Source organism: Martes martes, assembly GCF_963455335.1.
Source record: "Martes martes genome assembly, chromosome: 3".
Taxonomy (NCBI): Eukaryota; Metazoa; Chordata; class Mammalia; order Carnivora; family Mustelidae; genus Martes; species Martes martes.
Genome location: NC_137890.1, coordinates 3,465,673 through 3,489,508, shown reverse-complemented (window position 1 = coordinate 3,489,508; position 23,836 = coordinate 3,465,673). Strand labels below are relative to the sequence as shown.

Below are 23,836 nucleotides of genomic sequence, written 5' to 3'. Positions count from 1 at the left end.
TTGTGTCTTCTGTTTCCTTTTTTACCAGTCGAGGGTTTTATCAATTTTGCTAGAGTTTTATCAATTTTGTTTATTTATTCAAAGAATGAGTGTTTGATTTCGATTATCTTTACTGTTTTATGTTCAAATAATTTCATTGATTTCCATTCTTATTTTTATTATGTCTCTCTCTCTGCATGCTTTAGATTTACTTTGTTCTTCTTTTTCCAACCTTATGTGGTTTGGATTAACAATAAGAAGGCTTTATTTCTTCTTCTTTTCTTTTTTAAGATTATTTATTTGTTTATTTGACAGAGAAAGCAAGAGAACAGGCATAGGGGGAGGGGCAGAGGGAAAGGGGGAAGCAGACTCCCCACTGAGCAGGGACCCTGATGCAGGGCTTGAGTCCGGGACCCTGGGATCATGACCTGAGCTAAAGGCAGAGGCTTAACCCACTGAGCCACCCAGGCACTCCAGGAAGCCTTTATTTCTATTTTAATAAAGGCAATTAATAAAACTCACCTTTGTTTAGTTAAACAGCACCTTTGAGTTGATCGTGAGTTTACCACTTTTCCCCAGGATCCCCCGGCCTGGAATCCAGGCATCTCTAAACCCAGAAGTCAGTACTGGTGCAAACAAACAGCTTCAGAGGAAGTCCCCTACTTCAGCCTCGAGGGACGGGATATGAAACTCGTAAAGTTCCAAGTGTGTGGAAATACTCTGTTTTTTTATTTCCTCCCTTCTCTCACGTGCCAGAGGCTCACAGGCACCTCTCCTCCGAGGAAGGGGAGGCTTTCACCCCAGTCAGAAGATCAGTGGTCTCAAAAGTGTGGGGTGAACCCCTATCTTTCTTGGCAGCCCATATCTCAGCCCCAGATGCAGATGCACTCAGTACACAGAGATGAGGGGTAAATAAACCAGAGACATCAGGCTAGAGGACAGGAAAGGGGACATCCAGGCAACAGGAAAGTGCTCATGAGCCTGGGCAGGAGGAGGAGCTCTGGAAAGTGACACAATGAAGCTTTTCATGAGCCCATGGCTCACCTCCAAGCTATATGTACACAGATCATATACAAATGTCACCTTCCTTTTTTTTCAGTTCAATTTTTAAAAATTTTTTATACATTATATTTTAGAGCACTTTTAACTTCACAGCAAAACTGATTGGAAGATAGATCGCCCCCCACACTCCTGCCCCCCCAAATGCACAGCCTCCCCCACATCCACACCCCCCAGCAGAATTTTGTTAAATCTCTCTGGATGTTTTTCTGAGTGTGAGGATAAGTTATTTACGTGTTTATCGTCCCGTCGGTGAACCTGCACTGACCTTCATCATCACACCCTGTCCGTGGTTTACTATACGGTTCCTCCCTGGTGTTGCCATTCTCGCCTTCATTTATGAAAGAGATTTATATAAGGTGAAATATCGTAGGTTGACATGTTTTTCCTGCTGGTATTTTAAAGGTACTACTTCCCTGGGTTGTACTCTTTCCAAGAAGAAGTTGGCTGTCATTCTTTTCTCTTCTGTGTAAGATTTGTCTTTTTCCTTCCTGTGTGCTTTTACGATTTTCTCTTTTTTACTGCTTTTGAGTAATTTGAGAATGATGCAATTTGGTGTGATTTTTTCCTTGTTGCTTGTGCTTTGGGCTCATCAAGCTGCTTCAATCTGTGGGTTTCTAGGACCTGTGAGTTTACAGGTTTGATAAAATCTGGAAAATTTTTATCTATAATTTCATCAAATATTTTTTCTATCTACTCTTTTATCTCCTCTAAGTTAGATGGTACAAATCCATGTGTATCAGATCTGTGGGTTTGTCCCACAGACTCTCATCACTGATTAGTGCAAATCACAGATGTTCATCAGTTTTTAGCCTTGATTCTGTTTCATTTTGGATAGTTTCTGTTATTATATCTTCAGGTTCACTAATCTTTTCTTCTGATATGTCTAATCTACACTTAATCCAACCCAGTGCATCTTTTGGTTCAGATATTATAATTTTCATCTTTAGTTCACTTTGGATTTTTCAAAAACCCTTCATGTCTTTCGCATTATATCTTTAATATCTGTCTAACTAATTCCACTGTCTTCCATTTCTGGGTCAGTGTTGATTGATTAATTTTTCTCTTTCTTATAGATAAGATTGTTCTGCTTCTTTGCATGCCTGGTGAGTTTTGATTCAATACCAGACATTACATGAGTTTTACTTTTTCAGGTGGTACATATTTTTGTATTTCTATAAATATTTTTGAGTTTGGTCCAGAAAACAATTAAGCCGCTTGGAAACAGTTTCTTGTTTTGAGGTTTTGCTCTTATGTTTTGCTAGGTGGAACCAGACCAGTATGTAGTCTGGGGCTTATTATGCCATACTAATTATGCAAAATAATTAACTTCTCTATCCAGTGCCCCATATATTGTGGATTTTTTCACTCTGGCTGATGGGAACAGCCTTCCTTGTGTCTCATCTTTGCCTTGGGATGGTATTCTCTCCTCCATTTGGGTAGAACTTCTCTGGGACTTAGGTAGTTTATCCACATGTGGGAACAATATTCTACTAGAGACTTGAATGGGGCTCTGAAGTTCTCTGGAACCTTCTCTTGGTGCGCTGTCTTTTCTCAGACTATCTTCTCTGTGAACTGAAGCTACCTTGGCATCCTTCATCTCCCAAGGGCCATACCCTCAACTCAGGGAAAGCCCTCGGCTTCACTTGGGATCCCTCTTTGGGCCACAGTCTAGAATCTTCCCTCATGAAGTAAACTGGGAGGTCTTAGGACTTACCTTATTTGTGCTCTCTCGGGGATCACTACCTTCCCTGACTATGTTCAGTGCGTACCCTGAGAACCATTGCCTCACATACGCTGTCCAGTTTTAAGTTGTTTGAGGATGGAGGATAAGACCAGTCACTCTTGCCCCATCTTGACTTGAAAACAGAAGTCTGTGAATTTATTTTTAATATTGTTTCCTACTAGATGGGTACTTTATCTATTACACTGTTCCTGGGCTATCTTGTGAGCACCTATAATCTGTCTTTAAAACAGAGAACTTCTGAAAATGATAGTATTATTTGAAAACACGTATTTAAGATAATTTTGATAGTTCAGATAATGGTATACTTTTCTCCTTTGATTATTCAGATTATGTATACTAATTTTTCCTAAACAGACTTGTATTTCTGTATAAAAATTAACATAGAGCAGCTGGTATTTTATGAAATGATGATGCTAGACAAGAGTTTTGGATAGGAAGTGGAGGCGAATACTATATTTGTTTGAATGTGCATGGGATTTTAATTAAGCTAAAATTAAGCACGTTAGAAATTGTCCAGGAAGCTGATGACTTTCATTCTTATTCTTAGGGAATTCATGAGTTGGACGTCTCTAGGACCAAAATGGTCAGAAATGCATATTTATGTATAGGATTCTAAACAGGCTTATGAGCATTCTGCCCCCCAACCCATGCCAAAAAATGCTTTGGCTCAAGAAGAAAAAGTTCCACCTGCTAGGTCAACAGTAGAATTTTAAGACTTAGCAGGAAATCTCCTATTCTCTTATTGATTATCGACCAGTACTTTACACAGGTAAACCCTGAGACATCAACAAATTCTTAAGACGTTCCAAAAATTAATAAGTAATGAGATTAGGAGTATATGCCTTTTTAAAAAATACCTTTATCTCAGAAATCTTTACAGCAACCATTACCCTGAAAATACTGCTGTAACCATTTATCAGACATGGATAGGAAGAAGGCTCAGAAAATTAAGATTTAAGGACATACCTCTGGCCTTTACTATATTTCACTGTCATTCCTTTACAGTGGCCAGGGAAATTATAGATATAGATGTAGATACAGAGCTATGTTTCAATAATTTATCTGTTTCAAAGAAACAAATGTCCTGATGAAGATAGACCTTGAAAAATATGAACTTTAAGTATGATTTTTATGCATTCTCTCAGAATTCTCTTACTTTATTTATTGAAGTATTTAAAATTAAGAAAATAATAAATAAGATCTAACAAAGTTAACTGTTATGTAACACAGGTACTTTATTGCCTTCAAAATGTTTTTTTTTTTTAATTTCTTGCCCTAAATTTTACCCAAGTGCTCTCCAAAGACCCAGAAGCTTGAAAGCTCAAAGACATTGCTATAAAAGTTATTAATTCGATTTGATACTGAGTTCCTGCAGACTCCCTGTGGCCATTCTGAGTGTTGGGGATACAGCGATGGGAAAGTCTTGCTCGGGTCTAGAGTACCTCCCAGTTGAGTTGGAGACATAGACTCACGAGAGGATTGTAGTTCATCATCGGATCCTGGGAGTAAAGGCTGTTACCTCGCCAGATGGAAGCAATCATAAGGAATTCCTAGAGGAGTGTTGAGTAGTGTTGAGAAATAAAGTTATTGAAGGAGATGATAACAGAAACCTCAGACTTAGAATGAGAGCCAGGCTGGGTAAGATTAATATCGTTAAAGGGAAGAGGTGAGGAGCATCATAAGGTACAGGGGAGACATTCTCACTGCAGTAACCTACGAATGAGCATCGAAGAAAAAAAGGAAGCAAAGAAAATGAGAGCAGGGAGAAAGGCAAGGCCTATGTATTTTAGGATATAGGGAATTTATCCTGTTGCAATAAGCATTAAGTGTTTAGAAACAGGAAAATAATGTAGTTTTCTTTTCCTTTAAGTAAGATAAGGGGGCAGCACACTGTGGCTCACAGACCAAACCCTGTTAGCAGCCTGTTGACTAAATACAGTTTCTCTGGCACCGAGCACGTCCATTTGTTTCTGCATTATCCTTGGTCACTTTGGTGTTACCAAGGCGGAGCAGAGTAGTTGTGATGCAGAATATGGCCCACAAACCCTAAGCATTTACTACCTGCTCTTTATAGAGAAAGGTTGCTAACCCCTGAGCTGGATTTCCCTGGCACATAGTTTTTCAACCTTGCCCCTTGACGTTTTGGGCCATGTATTGTTGTAGTGAGTTGGCCTGTGCATTATAGGATGTGGGAACATACCCAGACTGTACCCACCAGAGTCCAGGAGCCCTCTCCCCAACCCCACCCCCATCATGACATCGAGAAATGCCCCCAGACCCTCCAAAGTTTCCCCAGGAGGGAAGACTCACCTCTGGTTAAGAACTACTTCTAGCAGCTAAGTGGAGTTTGGTTTTCAGTAAACATGATCAGAGCTAAAGTTAAAACACTGGAAAACTAAACAGACCTAAAAGATGCCAATGAAAACCAAAGTATTTTGAACATGAAAGCAGTATCACTTAGTGACTGTGAACATGGGGCTTTGGACAGGTGAGGATTAAGGGTGGTTTCTGAGATCTGGCTTGCATTACAGCCTGGTCACGGTGCCCATGACAGAGAGGAGTAACAGCAGAGGGGAAGCAGGTGTGGAGGGTTGAGAAGGAGGCCGATTTGGATGCAGTGGGTTGGGGTACCGCTGGCTAATGGCTACTGAATATGTATATTTGAAGTCAGTAGATGATAGCTAGTGTTGTAGATGAAAACCAAAGAGCACCGTGTCTGAAAAGTGACAGGGATATGAAGCCTCTGGAAACTGTGACCAGAAGGGTTTGTGTGGTGGAGAGAACCAGACATATGGAGTACAGATTGTCCACCACATCTTTAAATTGGGGAATGACTCACTGAGGGTACCAGGAAGAAGAAACGCCGTGTGGATCAAGGCGTGCATGATAGTGAAGAACTTTCGAAAGATAGAATGAGATGAGGGAAAAGGAAAGAGAAGAGATTGCAGTTAGGCATTCCATGCCATCAAGGGAACGCTGTAAAGAGAGTCACCACTTAAAGCAGGCCCCAGCCATGTTTAAGAACAGTGCAGGCGAGCAAGATGCTGAGCTCCAATGTCTCACAAGGGCAGGTTTCCCAGGGACCTTGCCCACGGGTGGACGTTGCACTTGGTAGGTGGTGATTATGGCAGCTGGAGAGGGTTTCCAAGACCACCGGCGTTGCAGCCAATCCTTGCATCAGTCTGTGGGAGAGGTGGGGGGTCTGGGATTGAATTCATGAGGCTGTGGCCTGCGTCTTCTCCTTCCTTAATGGAGATCTGTGCTCACACGTGGGACACACTGTTCCAGGCAGCACACATCTTAGGCATCACATAGGGATGTAGGCTTCCAGTTGGTCTGTTCTGTCACTTTCACTGAAGTGCATCTACTCGGCAGTCCTGTTTTTAGACAGTTTAAAGTGGTTTTAAATAAATTGGCCACAGACTTCTTTTAATACCAGTCAGTCTGAACGTGTAGAAGCAGCAGCAGCATCTGAGGAAGAGGGTTACTTGAGAAACTTATAGCAGGGAAGAAGAGGATGAGAGCACTGTGAGGGCACATCCAGCAGGGACCGCGCAGCCTGGGGAAGGACCCTCTGCAGAGCAGACCCCTCCCGTGGCCACACCTGCTCCTTCGCTCCCGGCGGCCACCGCCAACCCAGCCCTGCCTCCTCCCTGCCTTTCGGGGGGTCAGCGAGAAACCCGCCAGTCACCCCTAGCTGGAGCGGGTGACCAGGTAGACAAAAGCAGTCAAACCCCTTAATATGTTAGAAATAAAAACAGGGAGATGAATGGCTCTGGAATTCTGCACTTCACCTTGGTGACTATTAAAACACGCTACGTAATAGCACAGTCACTGGTTTTTATACATTGGCGTGAGGGGGTGGTCACCGGAAAGGCAACATCCTTTATTGTCATTAAAATAACAATAAATATTTTTAAAAATATGTAATCGTATTTGGCTTGTAAATAAAGATGCTTACTTATATGAGACTATGATAGATTTCGTTACATTAAAATAATAGTTAAATAATCATTAAAATTTTATTTTCTCCCACTTCCTCATTTCTATTTCCTTCTCCTCCTTCCTTCGCCTGCTCACTTCACAATGGTTTGTTGGATGTTTTCAACATGTCAGATACTGTGAGCTACTTTAGGGATGAAAATATGGAACATCTAGAACATTCCATTCAGAAGCCAGGGAAATGACAAAGACCATGTGGGGCAGTGCGCTGTGAATAGCGTCTGCACCAGGCAGTGGAGGAACCCAGGGAGGGGACCCCCAAGATTTCTTGGAGTCGTCAACATCAAGCTGAGGTTTGAAAAAGGTCTGCAGTCGTCCGCGCAAGCATGTAGGGAAGCACAACAATGAAGAGAACACGGTGGGTTTAATACATCTCGGTGTGGCGGAAGTGAGGGATCCTCACGGCTGGGAGGTGTTTAACCAGGAAAAGGCAAGGTGAGGACGACACCACGAAGAACCCCACAGCGTGTGTGCTGAGGACGGAGAGTCCCTGCAGGGTGTTGGCGAAACAGTGTGAAAAACTGAACGGACAGGGTAAGGCAGGGATGTTCAGGTCCTGGTTGATGACGGAACTGGGAAAGAAGCCGGTGAGGCTTTATGCAGAGAATTTAAGCAGATGAAGGAGAGGTCAACCACGTCGGAGTTGGACGTGGAGGAGCAGGTCTCGGCGGACTCCAGGCTGCACGTGGGGAGGTGGACCCCGGGCGGGGCCCGTGGAGCAGATCAACGGGGAATGTGTGGCAGGAGTGGGGCGTGGGACCCCCGGGCTTCCTGCATGGTCGGGAGACTCGCCCTGTGCCATCTGGCAGGCCATTCACTGTGCTGGTGTGCAGTACAGGCGGGTGCTGATGGTGTTTTAGAGGCACATGAACTTCCCATCGTTAGTTCATAAACGCTGGCAGCAGCCTTAGTGCGTCTGAAGTCACGCGGGGAAGACGTCCCAGAGCAGCCGGAAGCAAGTGCAAAAAAGCACACATGCGTGGTAGTAGGTTGGAGGGGCTGCCCGGGAAAGGAGACCAGGATGCAGTGGTCCCGTGGGAGGGAAGCCTCGGGATGGCAGGACCCCAGGGGAACCGTGTCAAGGAGGGAGAAAGGGGTGGTATTGGGTGCTGCAGATCGATCAGGTTATATGGAAACAGAGAAATGCAGCGGGAGGAGAAAACCCTGAAATACAGTTACTGGATCTGATGTATAAAATGGTCGCTATCTTGACACATGGGGTCTCGATAAAGTGGTGCGTCTGGAAACGGAGCGTGAGTGCCGAGGTCGGAGACCATCCCGGGACAGAGAAGTGATTGGGCTTTGACTGTGGCTGGAACGCAAACCCGTCGCTGCTGAAATCCGCAACCCCCCCCCCCCCCCGCACCGGATTGCGCTTAAGTGTCATTTTTCAAAAAGGTAAAATCGAGACTCTCGTACCAAGATAAGGCATCACAAAGATTTTATTCAGCTCCTTAGGAAAAGAGGGAACTAATCAGGTGTTAAAGCCAGTTCAAGTGAAAATCTGATTTACGCAGATTTATCTTCTCTACTGACAAAATGTCTTTGCACTGCCAAGGCAAATGTCATCTGCGTGGCTTTGGACAGGAATTATCGGTGTTCTTCTCATTTTCCTGCGGCTTATGTTCTAGCCCTCCAGAGCTGTAACATAGCTTAGAGGAAAGCAATGACTCATCACACCTCTATGAATCTAAGTAATTTCCAGGGGTCCCCTCGGCAATGCTCAGCATTCAACAGAGAGGACACCCAAGAACGAGATGGTATCTTGTTCACCATTGCTTCTGGTACTGGACTATTGCACAACTGTGTTAATTTTAATTTATAATCCTCAAATGAAGTAATGTAAAAGGTGAACCCCAGGCAAACCAGCCTTTCTAAGGGTGTGTACGTCAGAGCTGTGTGGTGTGTGAGTGGATGTAAAGAGACCGCTCATTTGTTAATGCCAATTTTAATCATGTCTCTTTTTTTTTTGAAGATTTTGTTTACTTGAGAGTGCACGTGTATACACACACACAAGCATGAGGGCAGGGGGAGGGAGAGGGCCAGGGAGATTCTAAAACAGGCTCCACACCCAGCGCAGAGCCCAGTGTGGGGCTTGATCCCACGGATCTCACGACCCTGAGATCATGACCTGAGCTGAAATCAAGAGTCAGACCCTTAACCGACTGAGCGACCCAGGCACCCCATTCACGTCTTTTCTTAAATTAAAACTTTAATTAAATGTATCAGGACCTATCGGTGATAGGTAAATTAAATTAAAATTTCTGTGCAGCATTTACATATGGTGGGATATTATTCAGCCTTAAAAGTGAAGGAATTGCACCATTTATAACAACACGGATGAACCTGGAGTTTCACAGAAACACAAAAAAGACAAATGCGGAAAGGCAAGTACTGTATGAGCTCACTTCCATGTGGAATCCAAAATAGTCCAGCTTATCGAGGCAGAGAGTGGGCTGCTGGGGGTAGAGGGGATGGGGAGAAGACAAAGGGCACAAAGTCTCAGTTCTGCAGGTGAGTAAGTCCTAGAGACCTGTACATCATCATGCCTACAGCTGACAATACTCTATTATATACTTAGATTTTTTTCTAAGAGGGTAGATCTTATATTGCATATTCCATTCACAAATAAATACACAAACAGAACTAAAGAGGGTGGGAGGAACTTTCAGAGGGGATGGGTATGTTTATGGCATAGAAGGTGGTGATGACGTCACAGATTTATCCTTATTTCCAAACTGATCCAGTTAAATACAGTAAAAATGTACAGCTTTTTGTCAGCCATACCTCAGCAAAGTGGTTCTAAAAAACGTAACTACGGTTGACCCTTGAACATGTTCAGTGTGGGAGTTAGGGGCGCTGAACTCCATGCAGTCAAAAATCTGAGTATAACTTTCAACTCCCCCAAACTACCAACAGCTTACTGTTGACTGCAAGCCTTACCAATACCATGACGTGTCGATTCGCACATGTTTTTCTGCACGTATTATATAATGTATTCTTAGAAGGAAGCAAGCTAGAGAAAAGAAAATGTTGTTAAGAAAATCAGAAGGCAGGGCACCTGGGTGGCTCAGTGGGTTAAGCATCTGCCTTCGGCTCAGGTCATGATCCCAGGGTCCTGCGATCGAGCCCCATATCGGGCTCTCTGCTCAGCGGGAAGCCTGCTTCCCCCTCTGCCTGCCTTTCTGACTACTTGTCATCTCACTCTCTCTGTTAAATAAATAAAATCTTTAAAAAAAAATAAAGTTTCTTTAAAAAAAAAGAAAATCAAAAGGCAGAGAAAACACATTTATAGTGGCACACTATAAAAAAAAAAAATCTGTGTGTCAGTGGGTCCACTCAGTTCAAACCCGTGTTGTTCAGAGATCACTGTGATCCTCTCTGAAATTAACCGACATAATTAGGTGCAGACACTGATCTCCAAGTCATCGTTCAAGCCTGTCACAGACTCTCAAAGTGGATGTTCAAGAGACAGTTTCATTGTTGCTGAAACAGTCTGATCTCGGTGCAGGTCCAGACTGTTCTGGTGAGGAACAGAGCCATTCTCCTTTGTGATCTGCTAACGAGTCATAATGACAGTGACATTCTGAACAGCAGGTTCATATGGCAGTAAGTAACTCATTCGATGTCTGAAATAGGCATAAACTTATTGGAATAATACAACTGGTGTTAGCTACCAGACTCCATAAAATGTTCTAGCCATGTCCACGGAAAAGGATTGCCCTCTGTATGATGGGGAGAGAAAACGATGGAATAACAAACATTTCTAGCCTCCGTTTCCTGTCCCTATTCAAAAAATAGATGGTCACGCTGACCCTGGTAGTCTTTGAAAGGAGGAAATTGCTTTAAAAATGGGATAATTTTACCCGAACTGCATAGCTTAAAGAGGTCTCTCACTTAAAGGCTTGAACAAGCAGTGAACATCTGTTCTTTCAGTTTAACTCAACGAGCTCTGCTTGTACCTGATAAATACAGGCTGTGCCCCCGCCAGTAATTCTGCAAAGCGCAGAGGAGGAAGGACACAAGCCCGTCCGGTCAGTGCGGGCCGACCGTGCTCAGGGACCTCCCAGGTGCGGGTCACAAGCCCAGGAACCACAGCAGTGGGGTCTCTGACTGTAACCGTTATCTCAGCCCCATCACAACGTCCGCGCCCCAAAAGGGCACGGTCTTCGGTGCCCCCCATGGGAGATGGCTCTGGAGTGCCGGGCGTGCCCGGGTGGGGTTTCTGTGTAGGAGAACACTCAAGGGCTCCACCCGGAGCGAACCCCAACCTGGCTGAGGTCAGTGGTCGGCCTGCAAAGGCTGCTTAGGAAAGGGACCTCGGTGTACATTCCCCGCGGGGATTTTCTCCTTCAGTGTTTCCCTTTCATCCCTTTTTTGAATACATAGAAGGAGGTGACATCTCGCAATTCAAATGAAAGGGAGGGACCAGACGTGAAGCAAGAGAACTTGAGAGCCTTGTCATGTAAATTCTTAGCAGATGTTCTGAATTTGTTTTTTATCGGTGTGGTACTGGCTGATTCCAGGAGCCGAGGTCTAGTCTAGCATTTTTTTTTTTTTTAATTCACCTCCCGCGTTGTCTGGGATGGGAACCGCTGGCTTGATGACACAGATGTGTGAGTGAGTCCCCTGGGATAAGGCCGCGTCTCCAGGCGGCCAGGCTGTTCGGCCACAGGCTCAGGCTCCAGTCGCTTCCCCGGAGGGAGGCTATTGAGGGGATGGGCGCATCTCGAATCCCGGCCACGTTCACACCCACCGCCCTTGCCCCACTGGCCAGCCCTGTGTCCCACCAGCCGGTACAGCAGCAGCTGAAGCACAAGCAAACCCCACACCTTCCCCAGAGCTCACAGAGGGCCAGCGGCACGCAGCCTGGGGACTTCGCGGGGATTGGGAAGGGCTTGGCCAAGCCTCTCGGGAACTGCAGGGTGCCCTCACCCCTCCCTGCCACCTCTTCCTCCTCGTGGGACTCTCTCCGCGGTGGTGTGCGAGCCGGACTTTGAGTGTGAATGTTGGATGCTGTGTTTTAGTCTTAACTGATAAATGCCTAACAGTGATGGCTGTGATGACATCGAAGTCATACCGTAATGTTATTAAAATAATAGTAACAGAAGCAGCTCTCACCCCCACGGTGAGACTGAGAGAGAGGGTTAGAGAGAGGGAGAGACAGAGGGAGGGAGAGGGCAGGAGGGAGGGACGGAAGGTGGGGAGAAAGGAGGAGGGGGGGGGAGGGAGAGAGGAAGGGACTAACCCCAAAGCTGAGGGTGCGGAACGTGAGGGACGACCATGGAGTCAGGCTTTTCCAGGTTGTGTCTTAGTGATATTCCTCATTTATATATTATTCTGCATGATGGTCCCCTTTGTTCTCTCAAGCCCAAAAGCAAAAGGGGGCGAGGGTCTCATCTTACCTCGTCTCCCACATACCTTAGTAGAAGCCAGATTAGCCCCTAGCCCTGCTATGAACTACCTGAAGGTGTCACACAGCTTTGACAAATGTCCTGGGATTGTGACGATTCTGCGTCGATGTGCGGAAACCTGGCATCACACCTGGAATTTGCAGGCATTTTGTTTCTCTCCCTCCCTCCGTCTCTCCTGCTCCCTGCTTCACTTCCAACCCTGGAGACCCGCCCACGGCAGGGTGGGAGGCCCCTCGCTCCGCCAGCAGATGGCCCGGTGTGGGCTGTGGGGGGACATGGCGGGGCAGGGGGGCGGCTCTTCCCAGCACCTCCCCACTCTTCCCGAGGACTGTCCTCCCTGGGCCTCTTGAACCGGGAGGCACATGGGAATGTGAAATGCCACCGTGTCTTTGAAGGGTGCATCCGTGTTTCTAAAGGTGACGGCAGCCTATTTGCCATAATTTGGAAAGAGCTGGGAAGTCAGTCTTGACCAGTGGCCTCAGCAGGAGGCCTGGGACTGTCCTAGCACCTTTTTCCTTTAATCGAGTCATACGCAGTTCATGGTGAGCAAGGGGAGGCTTAAGGTGGATCCCAGTAGAAGTGAAAATAAACTCACGTCCAGATTCCAGGCCTGCACCGTCCAGGAGGCCCCGACGCTGCAGCAGCATATAGCTGTGTCCCCTTCCTACCCTTCCAGTAAATATCCAGGAGGAGTCGTGGGTAGGTGGACACAGGAGATGTACCAGGACGTGGATCCGACTGTTGAGCCCCAGGCAGAGGGCACAGCAGGTGCAAAGAAATGTGGGAGTGTCATCAAGGCTGTGCCCCTCTGAGATGCCGAGTGGAGTCCTTCGGGGCCTCTGTCCGCTTCTGGTGTGGTCGGTCACCTTGGTGTTCCTGTGCTCGAAGCCCAGTCCCTCCAACCTCTGTCTCCCTCGTCACACGGCATTCTCCTTGTGTGTCCCTGTCTGTCCGTAGCATTCTCCTCTTCCTAGACGGACTCCGACCATTTCGGACCAGGGCCCACCTTAACGAGCTCATCTTAACTGCACAACATCGGCAAAGACACTATTTTCAAAGAGAGTCACATCCACTTATCTTTTGGGGGAGACTGTGGGAAGCTGGGAGAAGACCAGGCCGAGCGATGGGCGGGTGCACGAGGTGAAGGCTCCGCACGGGACACTGAGCGGTGTAACTGCCGGGCCGTCGTGGGGAGCAGGCCCGGCCCTCTGCAGGACGGAGAGTTCAGGGGACGAATGGCAGACCAGCCGCCACGGGAGGTGGGGTCTTTAATCCCGAGTCAGGGGAAGGAGAGAAAGAATGTGCACACTTAGGGAGCACGGTGCATTTTTGGGTGAATGATGATTTTAAGCAACTTCTTCTCTTTGCTTTCGCGTCGTCTTCTTTAAAAGAAAAGAAAAAAAAAGTGCCCCTCTTTAGTTGAAAGGCCCTTCTGCAAAGCCTGTCTCTCTCTGCCTCACCGCTCTTCCTTCTCCGCTCCCCCCACGTCGAAATAGATTTTATTTCTCCCCCAAGCCCTCTGTGCTCCTTTTTCTTCCTACTTCTCACTATTTTCATGATGTATGTCAGTCCGTTGCTAGGCAGCTGTTCCACTCAACCCACCACTCAGCATTCTGAATGCTGGAAATTAGCCCCAAATAGCTAGAAAATCACCCCTCCGCACCTGCACTGTGTGTGCTGTGGGAGCTAGCATAGGAGCAGCCAAACGAGCCGTCCCGGCAAGTCCGCACAGCGAGGGCGATGCGTCCCCGCTCCGCTGCAGACGGACAGCCTCGTTTCTGGCCAAGTGGAAAGCCCCGCGGTGCCCTGTGGGGAAGTCTCAAGGAAATGGTTCTAGAAGATACCCCGTCCTTGTCCTGTCAGAGCTAAACAGGAATGAACCCAATAATCTGGAGAAAAACAGCAGTTCTGCCAAATAAGCATGAGTAGAACATAGGCTTTGTGTATTTCTATAAATGTTGCCTATGGGCTCCCTGGTTCTTCCCCGACCCTGAAGAAGAAAACGCCCCAAACACTGGGCTTGGTTGTACCCGCCCCTCGAGCTGTTGATTTTTCCCTTCATCCGTGCTACGAGTCACCAGAGCCCCGAGCTTGCGCCCCCACCCTCTGCTGCGGTCTCGGTGCCATCCCCTGCCCTTCCCCTCCCTCCTCTGCCCTTCCTGGATGCCTCCCCCTCCCAGCCTCCCCTCTAGAGCTCCAGCAACACTCCCTCTCTCTTTCCGTGGGTTATCCAGTCCCGTTCCTGTGGGATGAGGTTAGCGGTGCTTCCTAAACCTTATTTTGTCGTTCCGGACTAAATAGGGCCCTTATAAGAAAATTTCATGAGGTCTTGAATTAAGAAAACCACATCTTTTCTGAGATACAAGTTTGGCCAAAAAGGTCATCCATGAACATAGGCAGTCAAATGAGAGGGTCGCTTTGCCCATCCTGGTAAGCTGCGCATGTCTCGGCAGGGTTCCTTGCTCGTAATTGGTGCTTAATAAATATTTGCCGACTAGAATTAAATTTTAAGGGGCTTAGGGACCAAAACTTTCACAACTAAATTGTGCTCGAGGGTGAAGAGACGAAGCCAATACTCAGCACACGAACCATGTCAGAGAAATTGTATCTGAGGTGGGGTTTGTTGTTGTTTTTAGTGGTTTGGTTTGGTTTGGTTTGTAAACATGAGCTCGATACACATCCCTTGTATTTTTCTAAGGAAGTGACTCTACGGTTCCAGGTGGGCTTCTTACAGGAGTCAACTGAGCCTCTACTTTGTTTAGCCTGCCTCTGTGGTCCCCCCGTAAGCTCTACTTTATCTCTAAGCTCATGAGAAATAGCACATCCAAGTTCTCCTCGAAGCTAGAAGCAACGATCACTTTGGAAAAGATAAATACGTACCACGTTCCTTAGGTTCTCCTGCACACGTCTCAGTCATCTGCTCCTCCCTCCCTCTTCTACTTCAACCTATCCCGATCAGACTGCCGAGACCCCGAGCGAACACCGCGGACGATGGGGTCCTTCCACCCATGATTTTTGCCAATGACGGGATGTCTGTTACGATTCCCGAGTCACCCTGTGCCCGGTGGTGCTTGTGGGTTGAGGAGAGTTTTTGTACTTGAACCCTTGGTGTCCAGAGGGTACTTAATGACTAGCCTGCAGGTCAGAGAGTTTTCCGGAACTGTGCTAGAACTCGCCACCCAGCCCCAGGCCTTATCCAATATCAGCCATCTGGGCCGTGGGCGGTCTGGGGGAAGGAAGTTGAAAGTCGGCAGACACGTTCACAAGGGAAGACAGACACAGGGTTCGGTTTCGGCCTCAGGGACCCACAAGGACTCAGCACGAGGATGCGTCTTCTGGACGGTGGGCGCCATCCTGGCCAGGAGGCAGTGGCTGGTGACAGGCAAAAGGGGCCCCAACGGAGCGACGGGCAACAGGCAGGCAGAGACTATCTGGGGGTGTCGGCTGACTACAGTGACCCCGTCCTTGGGGCTCTAGCGGAATTCTTCCTGCGCCCTCCTCCGTGGCGTTGACCGCCACCCCCCCAGTCTGAAGCAACTACTGTCCCCGGGGAGCTCCGTCTCCACGAATGTCACTTCTGCCCTCCAGCTTCGCAGGGGCCGCTGCCCTCCCTCCCGCATCCACATCCATCCATCAGGAAACCCTCCTGTGTTTGCCGCTGGCCTTGGGCCGCACACACCCAGCTCCTCCCGCTAACGCTGCCTCCCTCCTGGGCTGCGGGAAGGGGCTCTGGAGAGTCCCCGGGGCTGTCGGCTGTACATGCCCACGGCCGGGCCACCAGCTCTGGGGGACTCTGCTGGAGTCCCAGGGTAGCACTCGTCTGCTCAAACCACTGTGTGCTGGGGCTCTCAGGGTCAGAGCCAAGGGCTTAGAGTCACCTGCAGGGTCACCTCCTTCCTGTGAATCTGCCCCTGGACCTTCCCTCGGCCTTCTCTGCTCCGGCCGCGGCCGCTGCTCTGGGACTGCTCACGCGGGCGCACACGACCCCGCTCAGGGCTTGTGGGTTTGCTGTTCCCTCAACCGGAGTTCCCGTTCCCTGGAGGGCCCCGCAGCTCCCTTCCCTGCCGGCAGATACCTGCTCTCAGTGAAAACTCTCCTGCCCCGTTTTTCTCCGTCTCTCTCGTTGTATCTGACGTGGCTCCTCATCTGTGTTTCTGGTCTTCCCGTCTCCATCACGGGATGTAAGGATCTTCGTCGGACGCATTCCGTGTGCGTCTCTTGTGCTCAGCCGGTACTGCTGTGCTCGTTGGCTAATTGATCGAATGAGCCCAAAAGAATGAGCCCGGAACCCGGGTTCTGGACATGGAATTAGATCCCAATGATTCCCTCCAACCCAAACCAGGATGAGGCAACAGCGAGCTGTTCCGGAGACTTGACATTGACATCTTCGAGTCAGCTGCTCTGTCTCGGACACGGGCAGGTACCAGCCTGAACACAGAGCTCTTCGGTGGGTCGAGGATGACAGAGGCTGGAAGGGTGTAGGGAATGGAATTTCGGAGTCCCACGTCCCGTCACCCTGCGCTCAGCACCCACACACTGTCCCAGGCTCATTCTTAACCCCTTGGTCGTGTGTTGGTGTTTCTGCAAGATCCTGTTTTAGCTCAGTGATCGGCCTGGGACACCACCCAGAGATGACACGCACGTTCCAAATAGCAAGAGGTTTTTAATTACACTAAAACAGAGGCCCTCACTCGGGATGATGTGTTTGTCTTTTCAGTTGAAATGTCAGAATTATACCATTTTAGATGTCACAAGAACAATATAAAGTGAGGAGAAAAGCCCCCGGTATAAGATCTTTGTTCCGACTTGTTCGTACTGTCTTCAGATGCTCGAATTACGTCAGTTCAGTTCTCCGTGATAATGAGCAGAGCTCCAGAATGAGACAATTGTAAGAGAATAAAAAGATAATTTGAGTGATTTCATTTCATTGTGTGACTCTGGCTAAATGGTAGGAACGTGCTGGCTTTCCTGAGCGCTTCAATGAGTCTGTATTTCATTCTGAGCTGAGTTTTCCGTCAGAGGCCCAGCCACCCAAAGGTCGGAGGACCTGCGGTTCTCTTGTCTGCAGGTCCGGTGTGCTGCGGATGCTCATGCTGACTCTTCTGTCTCTCCGGCCCCAGCCCTTTCCTTTCCGCTCTAGAACCATCTGGGGCCAGGGGCCAAGGGACCGCCGTGGGAGTCACGTGGTCCTGGGCTCAGCTCCCTGCTCAACTGCTGTTACCACCTCTCTCAGTGGCCCGGGCCTGTCTAACAAAGCACCCCAAACCAGGGGGCTTAAAACCGCAGAAATGCACTCTTTCGTATTTCTTAAGCCTGGGAGTCCCCAGCGAAGTGTCATCAAGGCTGCGCCCCTCTGAGACTCCGAGTGGAGTCCTTCGGGGCCTCTGTCCGTTCCCGCTGTGGTCGGTCACCCTTAGTGCTCCTGTGCTCGAAGCCCAGTCCACCTCTGTCTCCTTCGTCACACGGCATTCTCCTTGTGTGTCCCTGTCTGTCCATGGCATTCTCCTCTTCCTAGACGGACTCCGACCATGTCGGACCAGGGCCCACCTTATCGAGCTCATTTTAACTGCACAACATCGGCAAGGACACTATTTTCAAAGAGAGTCACATCCGCTTATCATTTGGGGGAGACACGATTGAAGCCATAAAATCGCCTGTGTGAACTTGGGCAAGTGTCTTGATTTCTGTGACTGTGTACTTTCTGGCTGTCAAAAGAAGATCCCCACGCAGGCCTCCTGCATCTGGGAGGAGTACGGAAAGCCCATGCTCCTGTTCAGTTTGTGACAAATGTCCCTTCCCAGCTCGCCCCATTGCCCCAGCCCGGTTTCTGAGTCTCCCATCACTTACCAGTACTCATGGCTTGCAAAGGCAATCTAGCAGACCATGGAACACAGGAGATGACCCAGCCCCGGGGAAGCTCACCCACTGTGAGGTCCCATAGGAATTAGACTCGTGCTCTTAACACAATAAAGAATTCATGTCACATCCTGAAAATGCATGCAGGGGGATTGGACGGGAGCATTCCTTGTGAAGTCGCAGACCAAGGGCCTCGAAGCAATTCTCTGCAAAGTTAGACCCCAAGGCTGTGTTTAGGTCCCCCACCGGCTTCTCCCGGATTCAGACCCACTGTGCAAGTCCATCACCTGTCACCTTTGAACCACAGAGACATTATACACCTAATCTGTGTCTGCTCACTGATGTGTACATGTCACACACCCACAATTCAGGAGGGTCCACTCCACTGCCCTCTGCACACAATTCTCCCAGTCCTGGCCCTTCACACACACACGCACACGCGCATGCACACATGCATACACGCACACGCACACACGCACACACGCACACCCCATTCCACGCATTGTGTCTGTTCTCTTCTACCCTGGAGACACCCTTATCTCTCCTGCAAGAACCACACACTAAGACCGGTGGACAAGAGAGACACCAACTCCAGTGCCTACTGCGTAGGAAATCCCATTCTTGCCTCTTATTTAAAAAAAAAAGGAAAAGAAAAAAAAAATCACTGAATACTTACGTATTCCACAGATCACTTCAGTCCGTTTGGTGTGATCAAAATGTGAGCGAGATTTTTCCTGTCCTTGCCTCTGGCGCACTCCTGTTCGTGTCCAGGCTCTGCCCCCTGCTCTTTTCACGCCCTCCTGTGCCCTGAGTCCGATACAGGAGCAAAATTCTGTGTGTGAGAAGGAAAGGTTGTGGCTGACGTTGATGCATTTCATCTGACGTGTGGCTACCGAGATTAGGATCGTTGTCGGCCCAGGTCGACTCACAGACTGAGGGCTCAGCGGTGATGCTAAGGATGGAAAAAGGAAATAAATGTCTGCTACTGACAAATTCACAATAGGTGTGTTTTCTCGGAGTGTTTTCTACGCCAGACCCACGGTGACTACGGCGGTGCCCCCCGTGCTGGGCACTTCCCTGCGTGGGGACACTGACAGAACCCTAGAGGGGGACCACTCTGGGGTGGCTGTCGGGGGGCACACGTCCGGTGCTCTCCTGGCTGCTAAGAGGGAGCCCGGTGGATACTGGATACAAACGGGGACGCGGTGCACTTCCTTCCTTCCTTGCTCTAAGGAAGCAAATAATTCGTTTTAGAAATTGCCAAATTTGCTGCAGCAAACTTCAGATGGAAATCAAAGACATTTTACAGAAAGTCACAGAGAACTTAAGTGATTTACCTTTGGGCATTAAATTCCCAAAGCAGCCCGACGTGGGAATCGTAAACACAGTCCAAGTAAATGCAGTTACACGAATCCTTGCCTGTTTCTTCTTCTCTGTCCCTCCCCCTCCCCTCCTCCTCCCCCTCCCCCTCCTCCTCCCTCCCTTCTCCTCCTCCTCTTCCTCCTCCTGTTCCTCCTCCATCTTCTAACACAGTTTACCTCCACGCCAGGTTAAATAACGTGCATGCAAGGGAAATTTTGCATCGATTTTTTAAGTGGCTGGTAGAATTTTGAAAGGCATTTTAAAAAATCCATAAAAAACCATTATATTGCCATGGATTTCAGCTCGGGAATGTCAGTTATTCAGAGGAACTTTCAAATAAATAAGTAAATAAATAAATAAACAAATGTCCTTCTGGAGGATTTATGATACCCGATAGGTGACAGGATGGGCAGAGCCCGTCTAGATCTCACTTGAACAAAACTTCCAGATGTTCTGATTTCCACACTACGGGTTCTTACTACCTCTGGGTTCATTTCAAATGGTCATAAGGAATTCTAAGGTTTCTTAAAAGGCATAGTTTTAAGAGCATTCTAAATATTTACCTGAAAACTTGGAGTTTTCTTTCCTTCAGTTTCTTCTGTTAAATGGTTTCCGTCAGTCCGTGATAACAGTGTTAAACCTGCGTTAAAGGATTGAAACACATATTTGGCTCATTTTAAAAATTCATCCTCATGGGGCAGAAGAGGGTTGTTTCGTGGTTGGACGAGGTTCCGCGCACGGCGGATGGAGACTTGGGGGCTCGCGGGATCGAGTGGGGTTTGGGGACATTTTAAGAAACAGTGTGACAGGGATGACCCTGCCGCACAGAAGAAGCCTCTGCTTGACACACTCGGTCATGGCTTTCGTGTCCCTGCCGCCTCCCGCAGGTACAGGCCGCTGGCCCACACGCTCCCGGGCGAGAAGCAGCCGCTGTCTGCCGAGGAGAGGTGTCGCCTCGTTCTCCAGCGGTGCAGACTGCAAGACTGGCAGGTGAGTGACCCGCGAGCGACCTGGCAGCGCGGCTCGGGATCCGCACGAACCAGCCGGGTCCCCGTGGGTGCCGGCAGCCTCCATGGCAGAAAGGGGAACGTGTTTGCGACGAGCCACGGGCATGGTCCCTGGGAGCACACGGGTCTTTCGGATTTTCCCGTTGTCGCGTGTGGTGGCGGACGTGCGAGGGGGCCCGCGGCTCCCTCCGCGGCACGGACGAGAAGGTCGTGCCGCATGTTGTTGGCCCGTGTGTCGGTCCCCTTGTCATTCAGCCTTTCTAAGGGAGTGAGCAGAGAGCAGACGAGGGCGTTGGTGTCTCAGCCCTCGCCTGGATTCTGTCTTCTTCACACCCACTTCCTGGCTCATCCAGGGCTGGGGGGGCCCCTGTCTGCTGCTTCTCAGCCGCCACACACAGGAAAGGTCACTGTCCCTTCTACCTCACTCCGTGGCAAAAGGTTTGCGTCTGGAAACATTCAGTCTTTCGCGTGACCCCTTGGTTGGCAGAGTCCAGGGGCCTGTGGGAACAAGAGCTCCTCCTTCTGGAAGGAAGAACTAACATGACACAGAATAGCCTGGGGGGGGCTCCCCAGAAACAGCGGGGTACAGTTCTGATTTTGTTCAGCACCTGAAACAACATCAGAATGCTGTCTGTGACAAGGGTGGAGAGCAGGAGGTTCGAAACTTCTGAAAGCATTTGGGAATGTCCTAGTGATTCAGGAACGGGAAACAGAAGAAAGACACAGACATCAGGAGGCCCAGGACGTTTCCGGCCATAAAACAGCAGAACGTGCCCACGTGGCAAAGAGCATGGCGACCAATCGCTTTGGCAAAACCTAACAACGACCAAAAAGCAGCCATAAATGTAATGTTGAAAAGCCGTGGGGCATCTCCAAGAGACAACGTAGGATAACAGACGAGGCCAAAGATGCAGGCGTCCCTCCTGATGGTTTGGAATCACTGGTTGTATGTGGTGGCGCCCACTCTAGGTGACACGGGGGGGACCGCGGGGCTGGCATTGGCCCTTCCTGTGTCTGCGGCAAAGGACATGAAACCTGGAACGTCAGACCGGTGACTGATGACTCCATTGTCTGTGCCGCCCAGTCTCTCTATTATCTTCTTTCCTTTTCCTTTGTTTTCAGCTAATAATGGGATGAGCTTTAAATAGTCTGAAGGCGGAGGCGCACGCGGTCTGTAGGAGTCGTGTACTCAGAGGTTGGACTGGAAAGGGAGTGAGGGGGAGTCACTAACGTGGGACGGTGTCCGCTCACCGCTCTGGAGCCGGGGGCAGGAGAGGCGGGTTCACATACAGAACGGTGACACGGACTCCAGGAAGCGGACGTCATCGTGACTGGATCACTGCTGGGAGTAGTGGTTCCTGAACACGTAACTGAGATTTTCGTGTATTTGTTTCCCTTTGAAGTATATTCAGAGGGACGCCTGGGTGGCACGGTCGGTCAAGGGTCTGACTCTTGGTTTCGGCTCAGGCTGTAATGTCAGGGTCCTGAGATCGAGCCCCGTGTCAGGCTCTGCTGAGCTCGGCGTCTGCTTGAGATTCTCTCTCTCCCTCTGCCCCTCCTGCTCATCCTCTTGCCCATTCTCTCTCTCTCTCAGAGAAAAAAAAAAAGAAGAAGAAGAAGAAAAAGAAGAAAGACTCACAGATAAGGATAATATGCTTTATTAATACTGAAAGGCGGCATGGGTTCTGGAGAAAAGGTGAAGGCGTTTGGAAGAGTTGTTCCCCCAGCAGGTGGTAAACCTGGTGTGCGACACACATCAGTCCTCTGATGGGGGTCCCACACAGGCGCCTCCTGACAGCCATTCCTTCTGCACCACTGCGTGTGCTGGGACACTCGAAATCGCAGCTGGGGGAGGTATTATATCGCAACACGCGTTGGAACTTTGAAGAAGTGCATCAAAACAAAAAACGGGAACGGGTTCCCATCTCATTGCACTGGTCCGTTTTCCCCCACTCCTCCACTCCCCAAAAGGAGACTAAAAATACGGGACAAAAGAAATACATGAACCCTTTTACCCTCTGCGTGTTGGGTTGTGTGTTCCGTAGTGAGTTGTTAGGAAAGGCGGCTTTCTTCAGCTTCTCCAAAACGTAACTTCTCGTATACGTTTTACAGTGAGACAGATTCTTGACTTCCTAGAAATAAAGCCTGTTCGTGTTACACTTTTCTGCTAGACAGAGAGCAAAACAATTTGCAATTAAATAATTTATTTAATTAGAAAGAGCGAGCGAGTGAGAAGGGCAGAGGAAAGGGACAGAGAATCTTGCACAGACTCCGTGCCCCGTGCGGAGCCCCAGGCCGGGCTCGATCTCATGACCTGAGCCGAAATCCAGAGCCACGTGTGTAATCCACTGAGCCACCCAGGTGAGCCAGCAGAAAAATTTTTTTTTAAAAAACATCATTTATTCCTGACCTGGAAAGTCAGACTCGTCAGTGTCAAAAGCAAAGCCTGTGTCTGAAACGCGTCCTTCGCTGCTGGAGGAGTGGCTGTGACTGTCCTCCCGGCGGTGAAGCAGGACGAGTCGACCGCGGAGCCAGTGAAGCCGCAGTGAGGTCCTAATGGATGGCTGTCGCTTTGTAGCACGATTCCCAAATTGCCGAGAGTCACGATGTGTGTTTCTAGTAAACAGTCAGTGCTCATCCTTGGGTCTGAATGGTCAGCGGGAATTAATAGTCACTCGTGCCCGTATTTTTAAAAGCAGCGCTAGGAGCCAGCAGGGATCGGAGCCGTCTTTACTGCGTGAAACTGCGCGGAGCGTTAGCTAGAAATTCAATTCTCTTCGCTAAAAATACGATGAGCCTCTTCCTGCCGCTCCGATGGGTCTTGGAGGTGTTGGTAGTGGGCGCTTCGGCTCTCCTTTGCATAGGTCAGACTCCGTGCAGGGAAGCCCCGGAGGCGTCAGCAGGGGGTCTGAGCCCCATCTTCTCCCACTTTCGCACATTGTAGCAACGCGTCTCCTTCTGTTTCAGAGGCGGAGAGAGACCTGCCCCGTTCAGGGCTGTTGGGTTTGTTTACCGATTGATTCTCCATGGAGTTGTGGGTCTGGAGTCAGCGTGGGAGGCCCTGGAAATGTTAATATTGTATGCACGATGATTCCTCTCATCGACATTACGCGTTACAACTATTCCGAGCTTTGGCCTTGTTTGATTTAAACCTAATAACAAGGGTACGCGGAGAAAGGAAAGTCGGCTGGGTGAACGGTAACGACCTCGTTTGAGATCGAGGCAGCGGAGCCTTGCAGATCGGCGTGGCGGATCGAGGGACCAGGTGTGGCTAATGCTTAGTTTCCGCGGAAGGGCCGCTCTGCTGAGACCCCATCCGTGTCTTGCTAGGCTGCGGTCTTCCCACGGCATTTGACTGGATCTGTATCTTTTAACGTAAGCATCTGGAGCGCGTCTATTCAGATGACGCA

General features: G+C 49.0%; 1 protein-coding gene across 1 annotated transcript in view; it reads left to right on the top strand.

Moving 5' to 3' along the window:
- The window catches only part of MYO16 (myosin XVI), a 442,217-nt gene that overhangs the window by 325,700 nt on the left and 92,681 nt on the right, over positions 1-23,836 (top strand). Inside the window, exon 27 of the mRNA XM_080798962.1 lies at positions 20,307-20,409. Within this exon, the coding sequence (XP_080655088.1) occupies positions 20,307-20,409 (103 nt within the window). The remainder of the gene's footprint in view (positions 1-20,306; positions 20,410-23,836) is intronic.